Here is a 14,683-nt window from a genome sequence, read left to right on the forward strand (position 1 = left end):
ATACACATCTGGTACATGCTTGATGCTCGTTTATATTGCCATGTGGATGCACATGATGTGCGCTTTCCGCGGCAGATGGTATTCTTCGCCTTGCAATGGCATATGTGGGCTGATTTTCAGTTGTTTTGAGCATCAATTTGTGCCATATTTTGGTTGGTTTGTATCCAAGTTTATGTTAGTATATGTCTCGCTTGTAGAGTGCGGTTGATGCACTTTGTGTTTCGGATTACAGGATTGTTTTCCACGTAGAGGGAGTTGAGACTTTGGGGCAGCTCATGTATGCTTGACTGCGGATTTTGCGCATGATTTGCTCATGGTTTTGAGCATATTTTGGCATGTATGATTATTATGGTTAGAAAGCCAAATACTGCCGAAACTTTGCCGGATTTTTCTTGCGATTTTATTTGTTTATACGCATGGTTTGTAATCATGTTTTGATTGCATTTGACACTCAGTGGTTGCTTTGCCATAGTGTTTTGGCATCGCATTGTGAGAGTGTTTGCTCACCGGATTATGTCATTTGACATACATGTGGTAATCTCTTCAAGAGGGAGATTGTTGATGATAGTTTCATCGATTACCACATAGTGCTCTTGGATTAGAGCACTATGTCGTGTATTTTGACAGTACTTGGTGTATGAGTTGGCTAGGCTTTGGCTATTGTCAATTGATCAACTTGTGCTTGGTCTCATCACAGGTTATCGCCATGGATTTGGCATGTACATCATTGTCAGGGTTTATGCTTTTCCATATAAACTTTGATGGTTCAAACTTTGAGCATTGGAAAGAAGGTATGCATGATGCATTGACTCAGTTGGGCCAAGTGTTGCCCCTACAGGGTATAGATGCTAGGCCAAAGTCTATGAATGACGATGAGTGGGAGGACTTGGATGAGCTTGCACGTCGACGATCATGTTACACCTTGGTGAGTCTGTCTATCGCATTGGTTTGGATGCATATACAACTAGAGAGTTATGGCAAAGATTGTGCAATGCTTTTGGCACAAATGAGTCTAGAGAGATGACTACAGTCAAAGGACGATCTTGCAGACATAGAGGTGTTGTGTGTTGGCATTGTGGTCATACAAGGCATGTACGTAGGCGTTTTCGACGGATGAGACAGCGCAGGAGACATCACAGGAGGGATGCTTTCACTCTGGATGATGTTGGAGCAAATGTAGCGTATGTGGCTACGCATGACGCAGATGTTGCCTTTGCTTCCATGTTTACTCTTGACTTTCTTATGTTGGTTTTTGATGACACATTACCTTCGCATTGGATACTAGATGTGAATGCTAGATTTCATGTCACGCCGAGTCGTGAGTGGTTTAGCACATATGTTAGTGGTATGCTTGGATGTGTGTGTCTAGCTGATGATTCAGTGCATGATATAGTTGGTGCAGGAGATGTCAGACTATTGTTGCCGAGTGGTGCATCATACGTGTTGCGAGATGTACGCCATGTGCTAGGTTTGACACATAGCTTGATCTCTGTGAGTCAGTTACGAGACAACGGATGCCAGGTAGTGTTGGATGAGCACAGTTTTAGATTGCATCATGGACAGCTAGTCATAGCTAGAGATGCTAGTGTTGGCATGATTCATGCGATGCGAGTACATCATGTGCGAGACGGCACAGTCTTCGTAAGTACGCAGCCATGTAGAGAGACGAGGCATGTCTCCTTTGCGGATAGGTTGCATGATGCTCCAGTTTGTGAGCATGTTGAGCCAATTGTGCAGACAGTTGTGTAGTAGGGCATGTCATTCGTGGATACGATGACGGATATGGATGGCTTGAGTGCTGAGGATTCAGTTGTGGTTCGGTCATTCATGGATATGCTTAGGCAAGAGGCTGATGTGTGTGAGTTAGAGCTAGACATTGCTCTTACCACACAGGGTTCATGACAGACAGATGCTCTTGGTGCGCATGTGACATGCGATGGACAGGAGGATGGATTCCAGGGATCAGAGTTCGGGTGTCAGGGTGATTTCCATGAGTGGAGTTCTGAGCCTGATTTGACTGAGATGGTCAGATTGGTAGATATTGCTAGGATTGCATCAGCATTTGGGAGTCTCATGTACGAGATATTGATCTCGAGACCCGAGATTCCATTTACAGTAGGTGCATTTGCAGTGGGAGCTGTTAGTCATGCAGTGACTAACGTTGGCCTTGAGCATAGGGGTACTTTGCAGCGTATGGTGAGATACCTGCAGGATGTGTGCGGCTTTGGTGAGGAGTATGGTGTCGATCACTCTATACTTTCTCTACGATTAGAGCTGGATGCACACAGATTCAGTGAACCAGTGGGCGTTGGCTGCGGTCATACTTGTGATGGCCTTGTACAGGTTTTATACGGTTTTCTTTTCTCTCTCACGGCCACATTGGCCTTTACGTGGAAGGTTGTTGGGGTAAAGCCCCATGTAGCCGGTTAGGCCAGGTGCTCGCCCACTATACTTATTCATTATGTACATAATAGAATAAAGGGGCTCACATGTAGAGAGTGAGTTTTAGCCCCTGCAAACACAAGGTCTCCTCTTCTCCTCTCTTCTCCATCGCTGCAGACACTCACACACGCTCCCGCTCGCGCACTTCATTTGGCATACTCATGGGTGACTTCAATATGTGTCCTGCTGCGGATCAAATTAACTCTCCTCATTCCATAATGGATGAGCCTGAAAGGAGAGTTTGCGATTCCTTTGCATCTATGGTTGTTAAACAAGACCTATGGACTTGGTTGCATCTTGATGATAGACGATTTACCTTTCATTCTGCTCAACATCAAGGCACTTGGAGCAGATTATATAGGATGTATGTGATGCATAATGATCTTTTTTTGCCAGCAATTTTTCATATGACTGTTGAGAGGCAGCATGTTCTCTCTGATCATTTCCCCCTTGTGTTGAAAATTATGCATCATCCTGTGGATTCTTACAAATCCGTGCTTAGAAGGTTACCTCTTCGCAGAGTTTTCTTGATCATAAGCTCTTCCGCTATGTCCCAATTGATTGATAACTTCAGTATGAATGTGGTTCAGCATGGTTTGTCAGCTTGGGAACGTTTCCTTGGTAATATTCAACGAGTAGAACACCAATATGGTATACATCATGCAGGCATCAACTGGCAAGAAGTGCATATCTTGCAATCTCTCCTGGGACCTTTGCAATCTAAGGCTAGCACTACGGGCGTAAATGAAAGAGTGGCAACAGTGATCACTTGATTGTCCATGAACATTGCTAAATATCAAGATACTGGTTAAGTACGTGCTAGGATGTTCTCACTAAGGGAGACCTTGAGAGATAATAATTCGCAATTGCATAAGTTTTATGCTCGGTTACAAGCTTCACATGCTCGAGAAGACATTGTTAGACTTGAGAGTTCACATGGAGAAATTCTTAGACCCTTAACGTGTCATTGATTTATGCTTTCATTTCTATGAAGAATTACTCGGCTCATGTGAGGTGTTATCTCCTGACATCCATCATGCACGTGAAAGCATATTGGAATTTGTTATAGACCAAGTCCCGTCGCTTCTGCACTCGATGCTGACATTACAGAGGAGGAAGTTGTCTTTGTGCTTGCTCATTTGCCTAAGGATAAAAGCATAGGGTGGGATGGTATTACTAATGAGCTGTTTAGCAAATTTGCTGAAGCGCTCGAAAGACCTCTGACATTGCTTTATCAACAAATTTGGCAATCGGAACAAATGCCCGACTCTTGGAAAACGGGTGTGATCAAGCTTTTGCCTAAGGTGCCTTCCCCCTCCAGCTTAAAACATTGGAGACCAATTTCTCTGATGGGTTGCATGTATGAGATATTAACCAAAGTCTTGGCTGATCGCTTGCATAAACTTTAAAGTGTTACCAAATCTGATCCATCCGGCTTAGTATGGGTTTATAAAAGGACGTAACATTTCGCACATCCTGAATGTTTGGAAAGGTATTGATTATCCTCATGTAACCAAACAAGAGGTGATCACGATACAATTGGATCTTGAAAAGGCATTCGATCATGTCAGTTGGTCTTCTTTGTCAGACCTGATGTGATGTATGGGGTTTGGGAATAGAATGTCACAATTGATTCATACCATTAGTGATGGCTCTCAGTCATGTATCTTCATTAATGGTGGAGCCACAGAATCTTTTCTAATTTCCCGCTCCTTACGACAAGGTTGCCCACTAAGTCCCCTGTTTTTTGCTTTGGTCAGTCATCCCATGCTTGTGTTTCTTACACGGTTGGCTCAGAACGGGGAGATAGTCGGGCTTTCTTTGCCCGTAGGAAATCAATTGGTTGCCCAAGCTTTGCCTGATGACTCCTTCATGTTGTTAACAGCTGTGACAAACATAATGTTGATCGCATTATGTTTGCTTGGTCCTTGTTTGCCACAACGTCGGGTTTGCACATAAACGCTCAGAAATCTTCTCTCATCAGTTGTACAAAAAGAGATTTCGTACAGCTTGGCTGGCAAGGTCGTGTGGTGCATAGAGGTTCCATTGTTCGTCACTTGGGATATCCTATTGGAGTTCGGGTCCCACCGCGGACAAGTTTGTTTATTGGAAATCTCAAGCATGGCCATTTCCCGTTAGATTGAAAGTTGCCCAAATCATAATGCTCTCAATGCTTTCGTTCTTTTTGCCTCTATTACCTTGGTCTCATAAAGCCATGACAATTCTTACGCAGCTGATCCGCTTCATGCTGTGGAAAAAGCAAGGCAATAATCCAGGCATATCTTGGCTTTCTTGGCAGCATGTTACATCTCCCAAACGTCTTGGTGGGGCAGCCTTATTGGATCTCTAGTTACATCTTCTTGCGCGCAGATGGACCCTCTTTCAAGACATGTGCAATCACTCTCAACCTTGGATAGATATGGCAATTGCTCTTATTGAAGCTGTTGGTATTGTACATGGTTAGACACACATCGATACTTCCCGTGGGATTTTGTGAATGCTTCTCAATTGTGCGGATTTCAGCCTCACCTATTTTGCATCATTTGGTTCACTCATGGAAGCAGATGCTTAGTTTCTCCACATGGGGACCTGCGAATTCTCCTAAAGATGCCAATTCCTTTGTGGCCGAGTTTGTTGCAACATCTCCTGTGATTGCTTGGCCAGGAAAATCCTCCTATAGACGTCAATTCAATCGCATGGCTAAATTGGGAGTGGTGCGGCTAATGATACATTGGTTCCGGGAAGCTTCGCGTGCTATCATTGCATCATGCGCATTGCCGATTTCCGCTGCCTAGAGCTTTTTTTTTCCCAAGAAAAAGATCCTTCTTTTATTTAATGAAACTACCCTTAGGGCTACAACAATCATGATGGGGAAACTCTCCCAATGAAAAAACAGGAGCACACCCTGGACCATGGTGAAGAAAGGCCCAGGACACCACAGTCCAAGGAAAGCCTCTCTGTGCTCCCGCATGTGGTCGGAACTGCCTTGGAGTCTCTCGAGCTGTCCTCTGAGAGTATGGATCAGCTCTAGCCAAAGATGCCGAACATCTCTGCTGGTGGTACAAGGCGAGCCTCGAAGATGCGGAGGCAGCGGGCCTGCCAGATGAACCAAAGTGTCAAGCCACTAATGAGCTCCCAACACTCCTCTCTCTCACTGCACCACTCCTGTGAAGTAAGCTCTCTAGCAGGCTGGAGTGTAGGCCGACCCCCCTGCATCACTATCATCCTACTGGTGAAAGATAGCTCAAACTGAAGTGTCGGACCCGTGAGAGTGGACCAAGCAGCTGCTCCCCAAGTGTACTGCCGAGCTGTGGAAAGAGTTGGCATCAGCCGAAGGACACGAAGCCACACCTGTTGTGCCAAAGGACAGTCCCAAAGACAGTGACGGTGACTCTCCACAAGGTGGTCACAAGCTGCACATGCGGCCGAGAGACCACTATGTACAAGCCAGCTCCCAATTGTTGTAGCTCTGTGTGCTCTGTGTGCAACCAGCCACTGAAACAAAGTGACTCGTCTCGGCTGTCTGGAGTCCCACAACCTCTCCCAAAAAGCTGCCAAGAACTCAGCTGTGAGACCCTCCTCCTGCCAATGAGGTGCTACAGCAGGACGAGCCTCTCTCTGCGCTGCCAGTATGTGACGTCCCAATCAAACACTCTACTCAAAGAAAGGGACATATGGATGGTGCAGAGGAGAAAGGGTCCCTCCAAAGCCACTCTCTAGGATCCCACTGTACTCGTGCCAGTGGACAGCTCTCCCAAGCCCACAGTCTCCAGTGGCGAGTCTCAAGAGCTGCCGGGTCGGGATCTATGACACAAGTCCTCCCAGAGATGCCCACCATGCAGATCCTCTGGAAACAACACTCTTCAACCTACAAGGCCTCTACTACAAGTCGGTGTAAGCGTCCCTCACCCTGTAGCTCGAAAAACAGGGAGGGTATAGTCTCTGAGCAAGCCCGAACTGAGATGAGAACCTCCAGCCGCATGAAGGCTCCCATCCTTCTGGGCGTTGCTTACTCGAGAGGTGTGAGCCACTCAGCTGGTACTACCTCTGAGATGTCCTGACACATGCCCTGCACCCCTCTCATGCCCTGTAGTTGAATGCCCTGAAGCTCCTCTGACAAGCCTGAAAATTGTAACCAGTCACCTAGAGAGCGTGCTGGACCCTCTGCCATGGGACCCCAGGAAACATGAGGCAAACTACCAACCAAGCGGCCTCTCTGAGTGCTAACTAACTCAGGCGCTCCTCCGTGCAAGTAGGCTGACACTGCTCCAGGCCTTGCCTCATTGCTCCCAAGATTAGAGCAGACTCACAGCGAAGCGGTCCTCCAGTCTCCTGCTCAAGCCAACTCTGCGTATCTCTGTGAAAATCCATCGAGTCGAGGGTCGCCAAGGGCCTCCAACCTGAGGCACCCTAGCACTAAGCCGATAAAGCAAGAACTCCTTCCAGAGCTCCTCACCTAGAAGAAGTCCTGTGACGATGAACTTCCCAAGAATGACTCTGCTCTGCTGTGCTAGGTCTATGATCCCCAACCCTCCCTGAGAGCAAGGAAGAGTGATGACCTGCCATGCCACTTTGGCCCGGGCTATCTGAGTGTCATGCCGCCCTGACCAAAGGAAGTTCCTGATCAGCCTCTCTACCCGGCTGATATAAGAACTCGAGAAGATCCAACAAGAAGTGATGTACCACATAGTAGCCAACAGCACCTGATTGGCCACTACAACTCTTGCCTACTAAAGAAATCCGTGCGGAGCTCCAATGCAACAACTTCCTCATGATTGACAGAAGGAGGGGAGGAATCTGCTTCTCGAGAGACAAGTCCAAACTAACCTGACAACCCAAGTACCCAGCTACAGTCCCTGGGGGAATCCACCTAAAACCCTCACCTAGCATCCAATCGGACATAGGAGCACTACCAGCCGAGAAAGCCACTGTCTTTCTCCAGTTGATCAGTGCGCCAGATGCACAACACAGTCTCAAGAGCCTGCTCACACCCTGTGTAGGTTGTCCTCCTCGCCATCCAAGTACAAGGCTCAGTCATCTGCAAACTCAGCGTCCAGTAGCTCATCTCCCCGAATAGGGAGCGCTAAGCCACGTAAACCAACCTGCTGTGAAACCAAAAACCTGCTCATCGCCTCAGCATAGAACAGAAAGAGGAAGGGGAAAGGAAGAAGACACCCCTGTCTGACCGAACATGTGAGCATGAAACGATCACCTCTACCTCCTAACAAAAGCACCTGACTGTGTGCCCGTCTGTACAAAGCTGACACCCCTCTTATCCAAGCATCCGAGAAGCTCATCCTGCGTAGAGTGCCCTCCAAAAAATCCCAATCAACTTTGTCGTAGGCCTTCTCAAAATCGAGAAGAAGAATCACCAAATCCTCACCACGGAGCTGCGCAAGGGTAGAAGCCTCCCAAAAAGTAAAGATGTTGTCAAGGATACTACGCTCCTTGACAAAACCTGTCTGAGTCCCATGTATAAGGCTCTCTAGAAGTGGCTGAATCCTCAAACTCAGAGCCTTGGCAAGAATTTTGTAGGCTGAGTTGAGGATGGTGATGGGGTGCCACTGTCGAATCGCATCCAAGGATGCCATCCTCCTCGGGAATGAGGTAAATAGGGCCCTCACTCATGCTGTCAGGCATCTCACCTGCGTGCAGGATGTACTGAAAAGCACTACAGAGATCTGAGTCAAGCAAGTCCCAGTACTCCAAGAAAAATCTGGGAGTCAAGTCATCCTCATTGGACAGCTACCACGGAGGAGTGCACTAAGAGCCGTGTGCGGCTCCTCTAGCTGTAGAGGCAGCTCAAGCCTCTGACGCATCTCCCGAGTCACAAGACAAGGCATCTGTGCCCACACCTGCTCTCTCCATGCATCCTGACGCTCTGATTGGGACTTTGCAATCAGTAATTCACGGTGAAGGTCAGTAGCAACTGCACGTATGTCCTCTGGCTCTGAAGCAACTGACCCGTCGGGCCTCCTCAACTGACTGACCTTGGCATGCGTATGCCGAGGTCCCACTGCCTCAAAGAAAGCACATGTCACTGTCACCCACCTGGGTCCACTGAGATGCCTACGATGGAAAGCAAACTCATGGCGCCTCTCCTCTATTCTGACGAGCTCTTGGCGAGCCTATTGTAACTGCTCCTCCAACCAAGGACTGTCTGGATGCTGCTCCTGCATCCTCTGCAAGGAAGCAACGCCCTAAAGAAAGAGTCGACTAAGCTGAGCAAGTCCTGAGGCCACTCTGTCAACAGGAGACTCCTGCATGTCTGTTGTCTAGAGCTTATCAGCCTATTTGGTCACAAATTCAAGATCAGGTCCAATCTTTAGGTCGTCTTCCTTTTTTCGATCCAACTAATGCATGGGATGATTGGGTTTTATGCAAACGCATTCGATTTAGAAAACTTTTGCTAATGACATTTATCATTGTCTAGTTCAATACAAGAAATGGCTTGCTGATGTGGCCAACAAAAATTGGAGAAAGAAGCATAGTGCTTCTTGGTGGAAGAGACTTCTTCTCAGTGCCTGGCACTGTAAAATTCCTTTTCAAGGCAAAGTTTTCCTGTGGCGAGTCATGTTGGGTAGCTTACCTTTGGCTTCTAATCTAAAGAGGAGAAATCTCTCCATAGGAAATTGTTATTTCTGTCGAACCTCCCAAGAAACCAGCCAGCATAGATTTCTTCGCTGTCCTGTGGCTAGTCAGATTTGGTGTTTCATCTCTTCGGTTTGAAATGCAGTCACTGACCACTCCATGTGAGCGACCAAATGGCTTTTTGGTAACGGTGATGGTAGGAGGAACGATCAAGCGAAACATGTCATTTTCCCTTTTTTCAGATTGCTGGGCCTTTCGCACATATGGTCCATGCGTAATGCCTTCCTTTTTTATTCTCAATCAGGGGTCAGAGGGCATATTAGACGTATTCGGGGCTTGCTGCTTTGGTGGGTCTCCTTGTTGTCAAATGCTCAGGTCATTCCTACAGAACAAGCACTACCATGGTTACATGCTATACGCATTGTTAGTATGTCTTGATAGGGTCTTGTAAGCTCAATTGGTTTGGGCACATGTAGCGGAGTAGGACATGTTTCCTACTTCTTGTATCCTCTTTTTCCTCGATTTGATTTAATCAATCAATCATTACGAGAGAGAGAGAGAGAGAGAGAGAGAGAGAGAGAGAGAGAGAGAGAAATGAAATGAAATGATATATTAACGTCTTCAAAAGGCCAAAATGACCTATGAGACCATCAGATACAAAGTGGTGAATCTAATACAACGTCTGAAGTACAAGTACAAAAAGTACTGAAAGTAAAAATGAAAACTAAAAATGAGTGAGAAATGTGAAATGTGAAAATGTAAAATAGGCCCTCAATGACAATCTGGGTGTCGTGTTAGAATGCCTATGATCCTCTGTTGGAGTCTCCGTCGATGGCGTGTGCTCCTGTGTCTCGGTCGTGGTCGTCTCGATCTCCCGAGCTCAGTCGCCCTGTCAATGAGGGTGCCTCTCGTATGAATGCGGGTACAACCCTGTGCTGGTGGTTGGTCTCTTGGCTCCCTCGATCCAAAGAAGTCTGTGATCTGTCTCTGCGACTGTCGTGCTCCATGTCTCCTCAACATACTATCTCTATGTCGGTGTAGCTCAAGTAGATATAAGCTCAAGTAGAGAGAGAGAGAGAGAGAGAGAGAGAGAGATCACAAAACAAAGGCAATGGAAAAGTTTACCTTCCGTGCAAGTGAATGGAAATGGCGATTCATTAATGTCTGTTCCATTGCTTTGTATTCGGAGGGAAAGGCTTCCAACTTCCCAAATTTGAAAGCTGAGCAACTGATTTTTAGTAGGTCTCTCCCCCCACAGCTCAATTGTTAAGATTGACACAAATAAAGCTTGATTTTGACCCACTTTGAAAATTTTGGCAGTAAAGAGAGCAGCATCTGCTGTGCTATTTGAAAAAAATTCATTTCCATATACATCACGCTGAGTTATTATAAACTTGGCGATTGTGCCAGCCGGTACATTCACGTAGTCACTATCCCACTTCCCTGAGCAATTCTTGATTGATATAGGACCTGCACAAACAGCAGTAAGAGGCATAGGGTATATTCAAACAGATTTCAGATGAAGAGTTACAAAATTGTTCTATGCATGTAACATTGTACATGGGGGCAGACAAGCTGGTTATAAAAATGAGACAAAATAACAAACAGTCTTCACCATCTGCGTTAATACAGCAATCTAGTTTTCTTGTCCGTCTTTTTTTTCAAACCCTCCATCCTGAATCTTGTCTACCTTTAACTTAGCATTCATACTTACACAAATCCTATCTCCCATTGTCCCAACCGCAACAAAATAAAATACATACTAGGCATGCTGAATCGCGTGAAACATTATAATGGGATGTTAAAGCCCTAGTACTAAGGCTTGTTGATGAATTGGAGTTCTCCACAACCAGCACCTATAAAAACATAATTATACAATCGAGAAGTCAGAACAATAGGTAAAAAATGCTAGAAACTAGGCAGCAAATAAGACACCCTCACCAAGGATATGGAATCCTTATCATTCACCACTGTTGTTGCATTGTGGTAACCCTGAGTTAAGAGCACTTTTAAGAGAATGAAACTGTTTAAAGATTTGTTTATCAAGTGCTCACGACCGTTCGCCATTCCCTTGCCTTGCACTCTCAGCCACCCCGCTATTCAGCCCCCCCCCCCCCCCCCCCCCACACACACACACACACACACAAAAAAAGGACCTGTTTTCCCCCCTCTAACACCCGCAGCCCTCACGCTCGCATGCTCTCTTCTGTCTAGAAGCCTTTTCATCAACGCTGTTTAGTGATAGACACGAATGCCACCTTCCTGGAGGAACTATGATGCGGCCCCCGTGACCAACCCCTTGGCATCCCCCATTCAACTCGCTTCGGCCGCAGGAGAAGCCTAGCCGCTGGGATCGACAGTCTCCAAGCGACCTTAGTCACCTTCAAGATTGTCAGCACATGCCCCAACAGAGGGGGGGTTCAAGGGTTGGTACAATCTCCTCCTCTCATACAGGTGGTCAAGATCAACGATGTGGATATAGGCTTAGGATACCATCTACATTTTGAGAGCTTGGACATGGTGAACAAGGCACCATACCCTTTGATCTTGCTGTCAATGTGACAACCGAGGAGGTAGACTCTTTGGTTTAAATCTGCTATCTGGGGTCAAATGGATGGCATGGAATGACCAGAGCAGACTACAGTCAACTGGAGAAAAAGCCAAAGACCCAGACCACGTCCGTATGGCCGGAATTTCGTGCTGCAAATCACCGGCATCCATACACTGCTGACACGGCAGTCCTTAGCGTAGTGATGTCCAAGGGCTGATGTGGCATTTTTCTACATGGGCTGCTTTTTGGGGGCCAATTATTTTAATAACAAATGTTATTATGTGCTTTTGAGCACAGTTGTAAATGGTAGCTTAAGTGAGTTGTTTTTGGGGACCAAGTGCCTATGAATAAGTGGGCATAGTGCCACTAGCACTCAGATTTCATGTGATTAGGTTCAAATAAACGGTTGTAACTGTGATAATTCATCAATATAAAAAGAAACACGGTAAGGGGTGCTGTTGAGGGGCCAATCTTTGTCAGAAAAGAACTCTGCCACTAAATGTGTTGGTTCAGTTTGCTTTTTTTCCATTAGGTTTGGTATTCATGCATTATTTTACTGCCGTGTCAGGTGACTTGCCCATTTCAGGGGTATCAAAGTACCTGTCAACTTCTCTCCTAGGAAGATTCCTGTCCATATTTACAACAATCGACTATGGACACAGCACCTTCCCATGAAAACTAAGTCAACATCCTCGTAAGGAATCTTTTTTCCTTTTGCCAAGATCCACTTACGCGAACTTCAAAGTACATGAAAGTCAAGCCTTTGAACAGAATGATTAGATAGTGGAAGGGGGGTAATCAACCCTCAGCTGACAACGAAAGCCAAGGTAAAAGCAACCAAAGAATCTAGGGAGGGGGAGGATTCGAATTTGGATGCCAATCACAAGCAATAGCAAACGGCAGATGCCACCCTACCCGGTTTTGTTGGATAGGAATCCAGCTTTTTTAGATATGGGGGCCAAAAGCCACCCTAGTATGCCTCTAGGGAAGATTCCGTCCCTATGAAGCAGGTGCCTTTGGGCCATAAGGAGCAGGGATGCATGGCTTTATGGGAGGGGTATATGGCACGATATCTGGCATGCAACGATTCCTTTATAGATCCCACCAAGGTGGGACCAGCAACGTGTATGGAGGAGGGATGACTTCACCAGTTTCCTCAGTTTCTTTTCAAAGGTAGTGTATGAGAATGTGAGTACTATGCTCAAACTCTCTTGGTGTTTCACCCCACATACCAACGGGCAATCAAAAATAGCCGACTTTGTGGTGTTAGACTTATTAAAGTGTTATATTTCTGAGAACAAAACTCAGTGGGAGAAGTATTTTCCATTGGTGGAATTTTCTTGCAACAACACTGTTCACACTTCTGCGAGGAAGGCACCATTCGAGATTGTCGAGGGTCGGAAAAAGGTTCTACCATTTTGTGCACCAAGGACAAGATCTTTCAGGCAGAATGTTTTGTACAAGATCTGGAGACTTCTTGTGCCAAGGTAAAGGATGCTTTGCAGAAGTCTAAGTACAACATAAGAAAGTGGCAGACAAGCATCGACGCGTCTTGCAATTGAAGAAGAATGGTTGGGTGCTTCTTCGATTTGAGAAGGCACACCTTAGGAAGAGGAAGGGTAAGGAGCGGCTTTTCTCAAAGCAAAGAATGTGATACTAGGGGCCCTTCCAAGTTTTGGAAAAGAGCAATGATGTGTCCTTCAGGCTGAACTTGCCAAGTGCTTGGAAGATTCACAATGTTTTTCATGCGAATCTTATTAAGACCTTTCGAGGTGCTAGAGGACGAGAGCGGGAGGAGCAACTAGAGGTAGAAGAAACTGAGGAGATATGTATACCAGAGCAGGTCCTAGTGCACAAGGAAAGTAAAGAGTAAACTGGTCCATCAGTATTCGGTCATTTTCAGGGATTATAATTCATCAAACCATGATGCAAAGTGGATGGAGGATGAGGACATAGCAAATACTTCTCAGATATCAGAGCTTTACGATGAGACTTTTAATTTAGTTGTGCCTATTCCAAAAGTGCACCTCGAATCAACGGATTGAATCTGGTGCGCTGCATGTTGCACAAGAGGGGAGCCACTCCACTCCTTTGTCACAGAATGCCTATATGAGAATAGAGTCAATTGATTTCTCTATGAGATTTTGGGGGAGCTCGCAGGCTAGCAGTACTCAGCGAAATGACTTTATGACATGTACATAATAAGTTGACCATAATTTGCATGATTGTGGTTTGGAACACCTTAAGAACTAATGACTGATGCACTCTTGCAAATGTGTGTTTGTTTGAGTGCGAGGGGTGAAATGTATGCAGCATTGTTTCTCTAGTCATTAGCAGGGGTGATACTCAAAAATGATGCAATGAATTTAGTGCATCTAGCTATCTATTAGAAATCGATGAGATCTGGATGTGATGGCTAAATGATTTTTTGAACTCACAATTCATGTCTGAGGTCTTGTTGAGGGAAACATTGTAAAGAGGATGTGGATAAGATTCTAGTGTATCAATAGTTCTATCTGGATGAGATGACTGGATACTAACCTTAGTGCATCAAAAGTTCCGAAAGGATGAGATGACTAGACTGCCGATACCCGAGGGAGAAATGTTATGAAATGAAATGTTATATTAACGTCTTCAAAAGGCCAGAATGACCTATGAGACCAGAAAGTTACAATGTGGTGGATCTGATACAAAGTCAGAGTAACAAAAATGACAAAATAAAATGACAGAATAAAATGCTATGGAATCCGAAACAGCTAGGTGTGATCTAAGCAAATAGGTGGGATAGCTAAATCACAGATCACAAAAAATCCAGCTAGGTGGGATAGCTAAATCACAGATCACAAAATATCCAGCATCGGTTGCTGGCGGATCTAATCAATCTCCTCCATGGTCAATAGCCTGACCGAGTGTCATGCATGTTGGGCCAAAGTGATACGAATCCTCTGATGCAACCTCCGTCGATGCTGTGTAGTCCTCCGCAGTCGTGGGTGTCTGGATCTCCCTAGCTCGGTCGCTCGGTCAATCAGTGTGCCTCCGGTGTGAGGCGGCGAGCTCTCCTGTGGTACTAGCTCCTCCGGGTGTCCAGTATCTGCTCTA

General features: G+C 45.9%; 1 protein-coding gene across 14 annotated transcripts in view; it reads right to left on the bottom strand.

Annotated features, from left to right (window-relative positions):
- Window positions 1-14,683, bottom strand: part of LOC147449734 (uncharacterized) — a 172,457-nt gene that overhangs the window by 57,592 nt on the left and 100,182 nt on the right. For all 14 annotated transcript variants that reach the window (XM_086522092.1, XM_086522090.1, XM_086522087.1 and 11 more), the window contains one exon: window positions 10,159-10,503. In XM_086522092.1, the coding sequence (XP_086378218.1) occupies window positions 10,159-10,503 (345 nt within the window). The remainder of the gene's footprint in view (window positions 1-10,158; window positions 10,504-14,683) is intronic.

The sequence above is a fragment of the Adiantum capillus-veneris genome, chromosome 10 (genome assembly GCF_014529385.1).
Source record: "Adiantum capillus-veneris isolate H3 chromosome 10, ASM1452938v2, whole genome shotgun sequence".
Lineage (NCBI taxonomy): Eukaryota > Viridiplantae > Streptophyta > Polypodiopsida > Polypodiales > Pteridaceae > Adiantum > Adiantum capillus-veneris.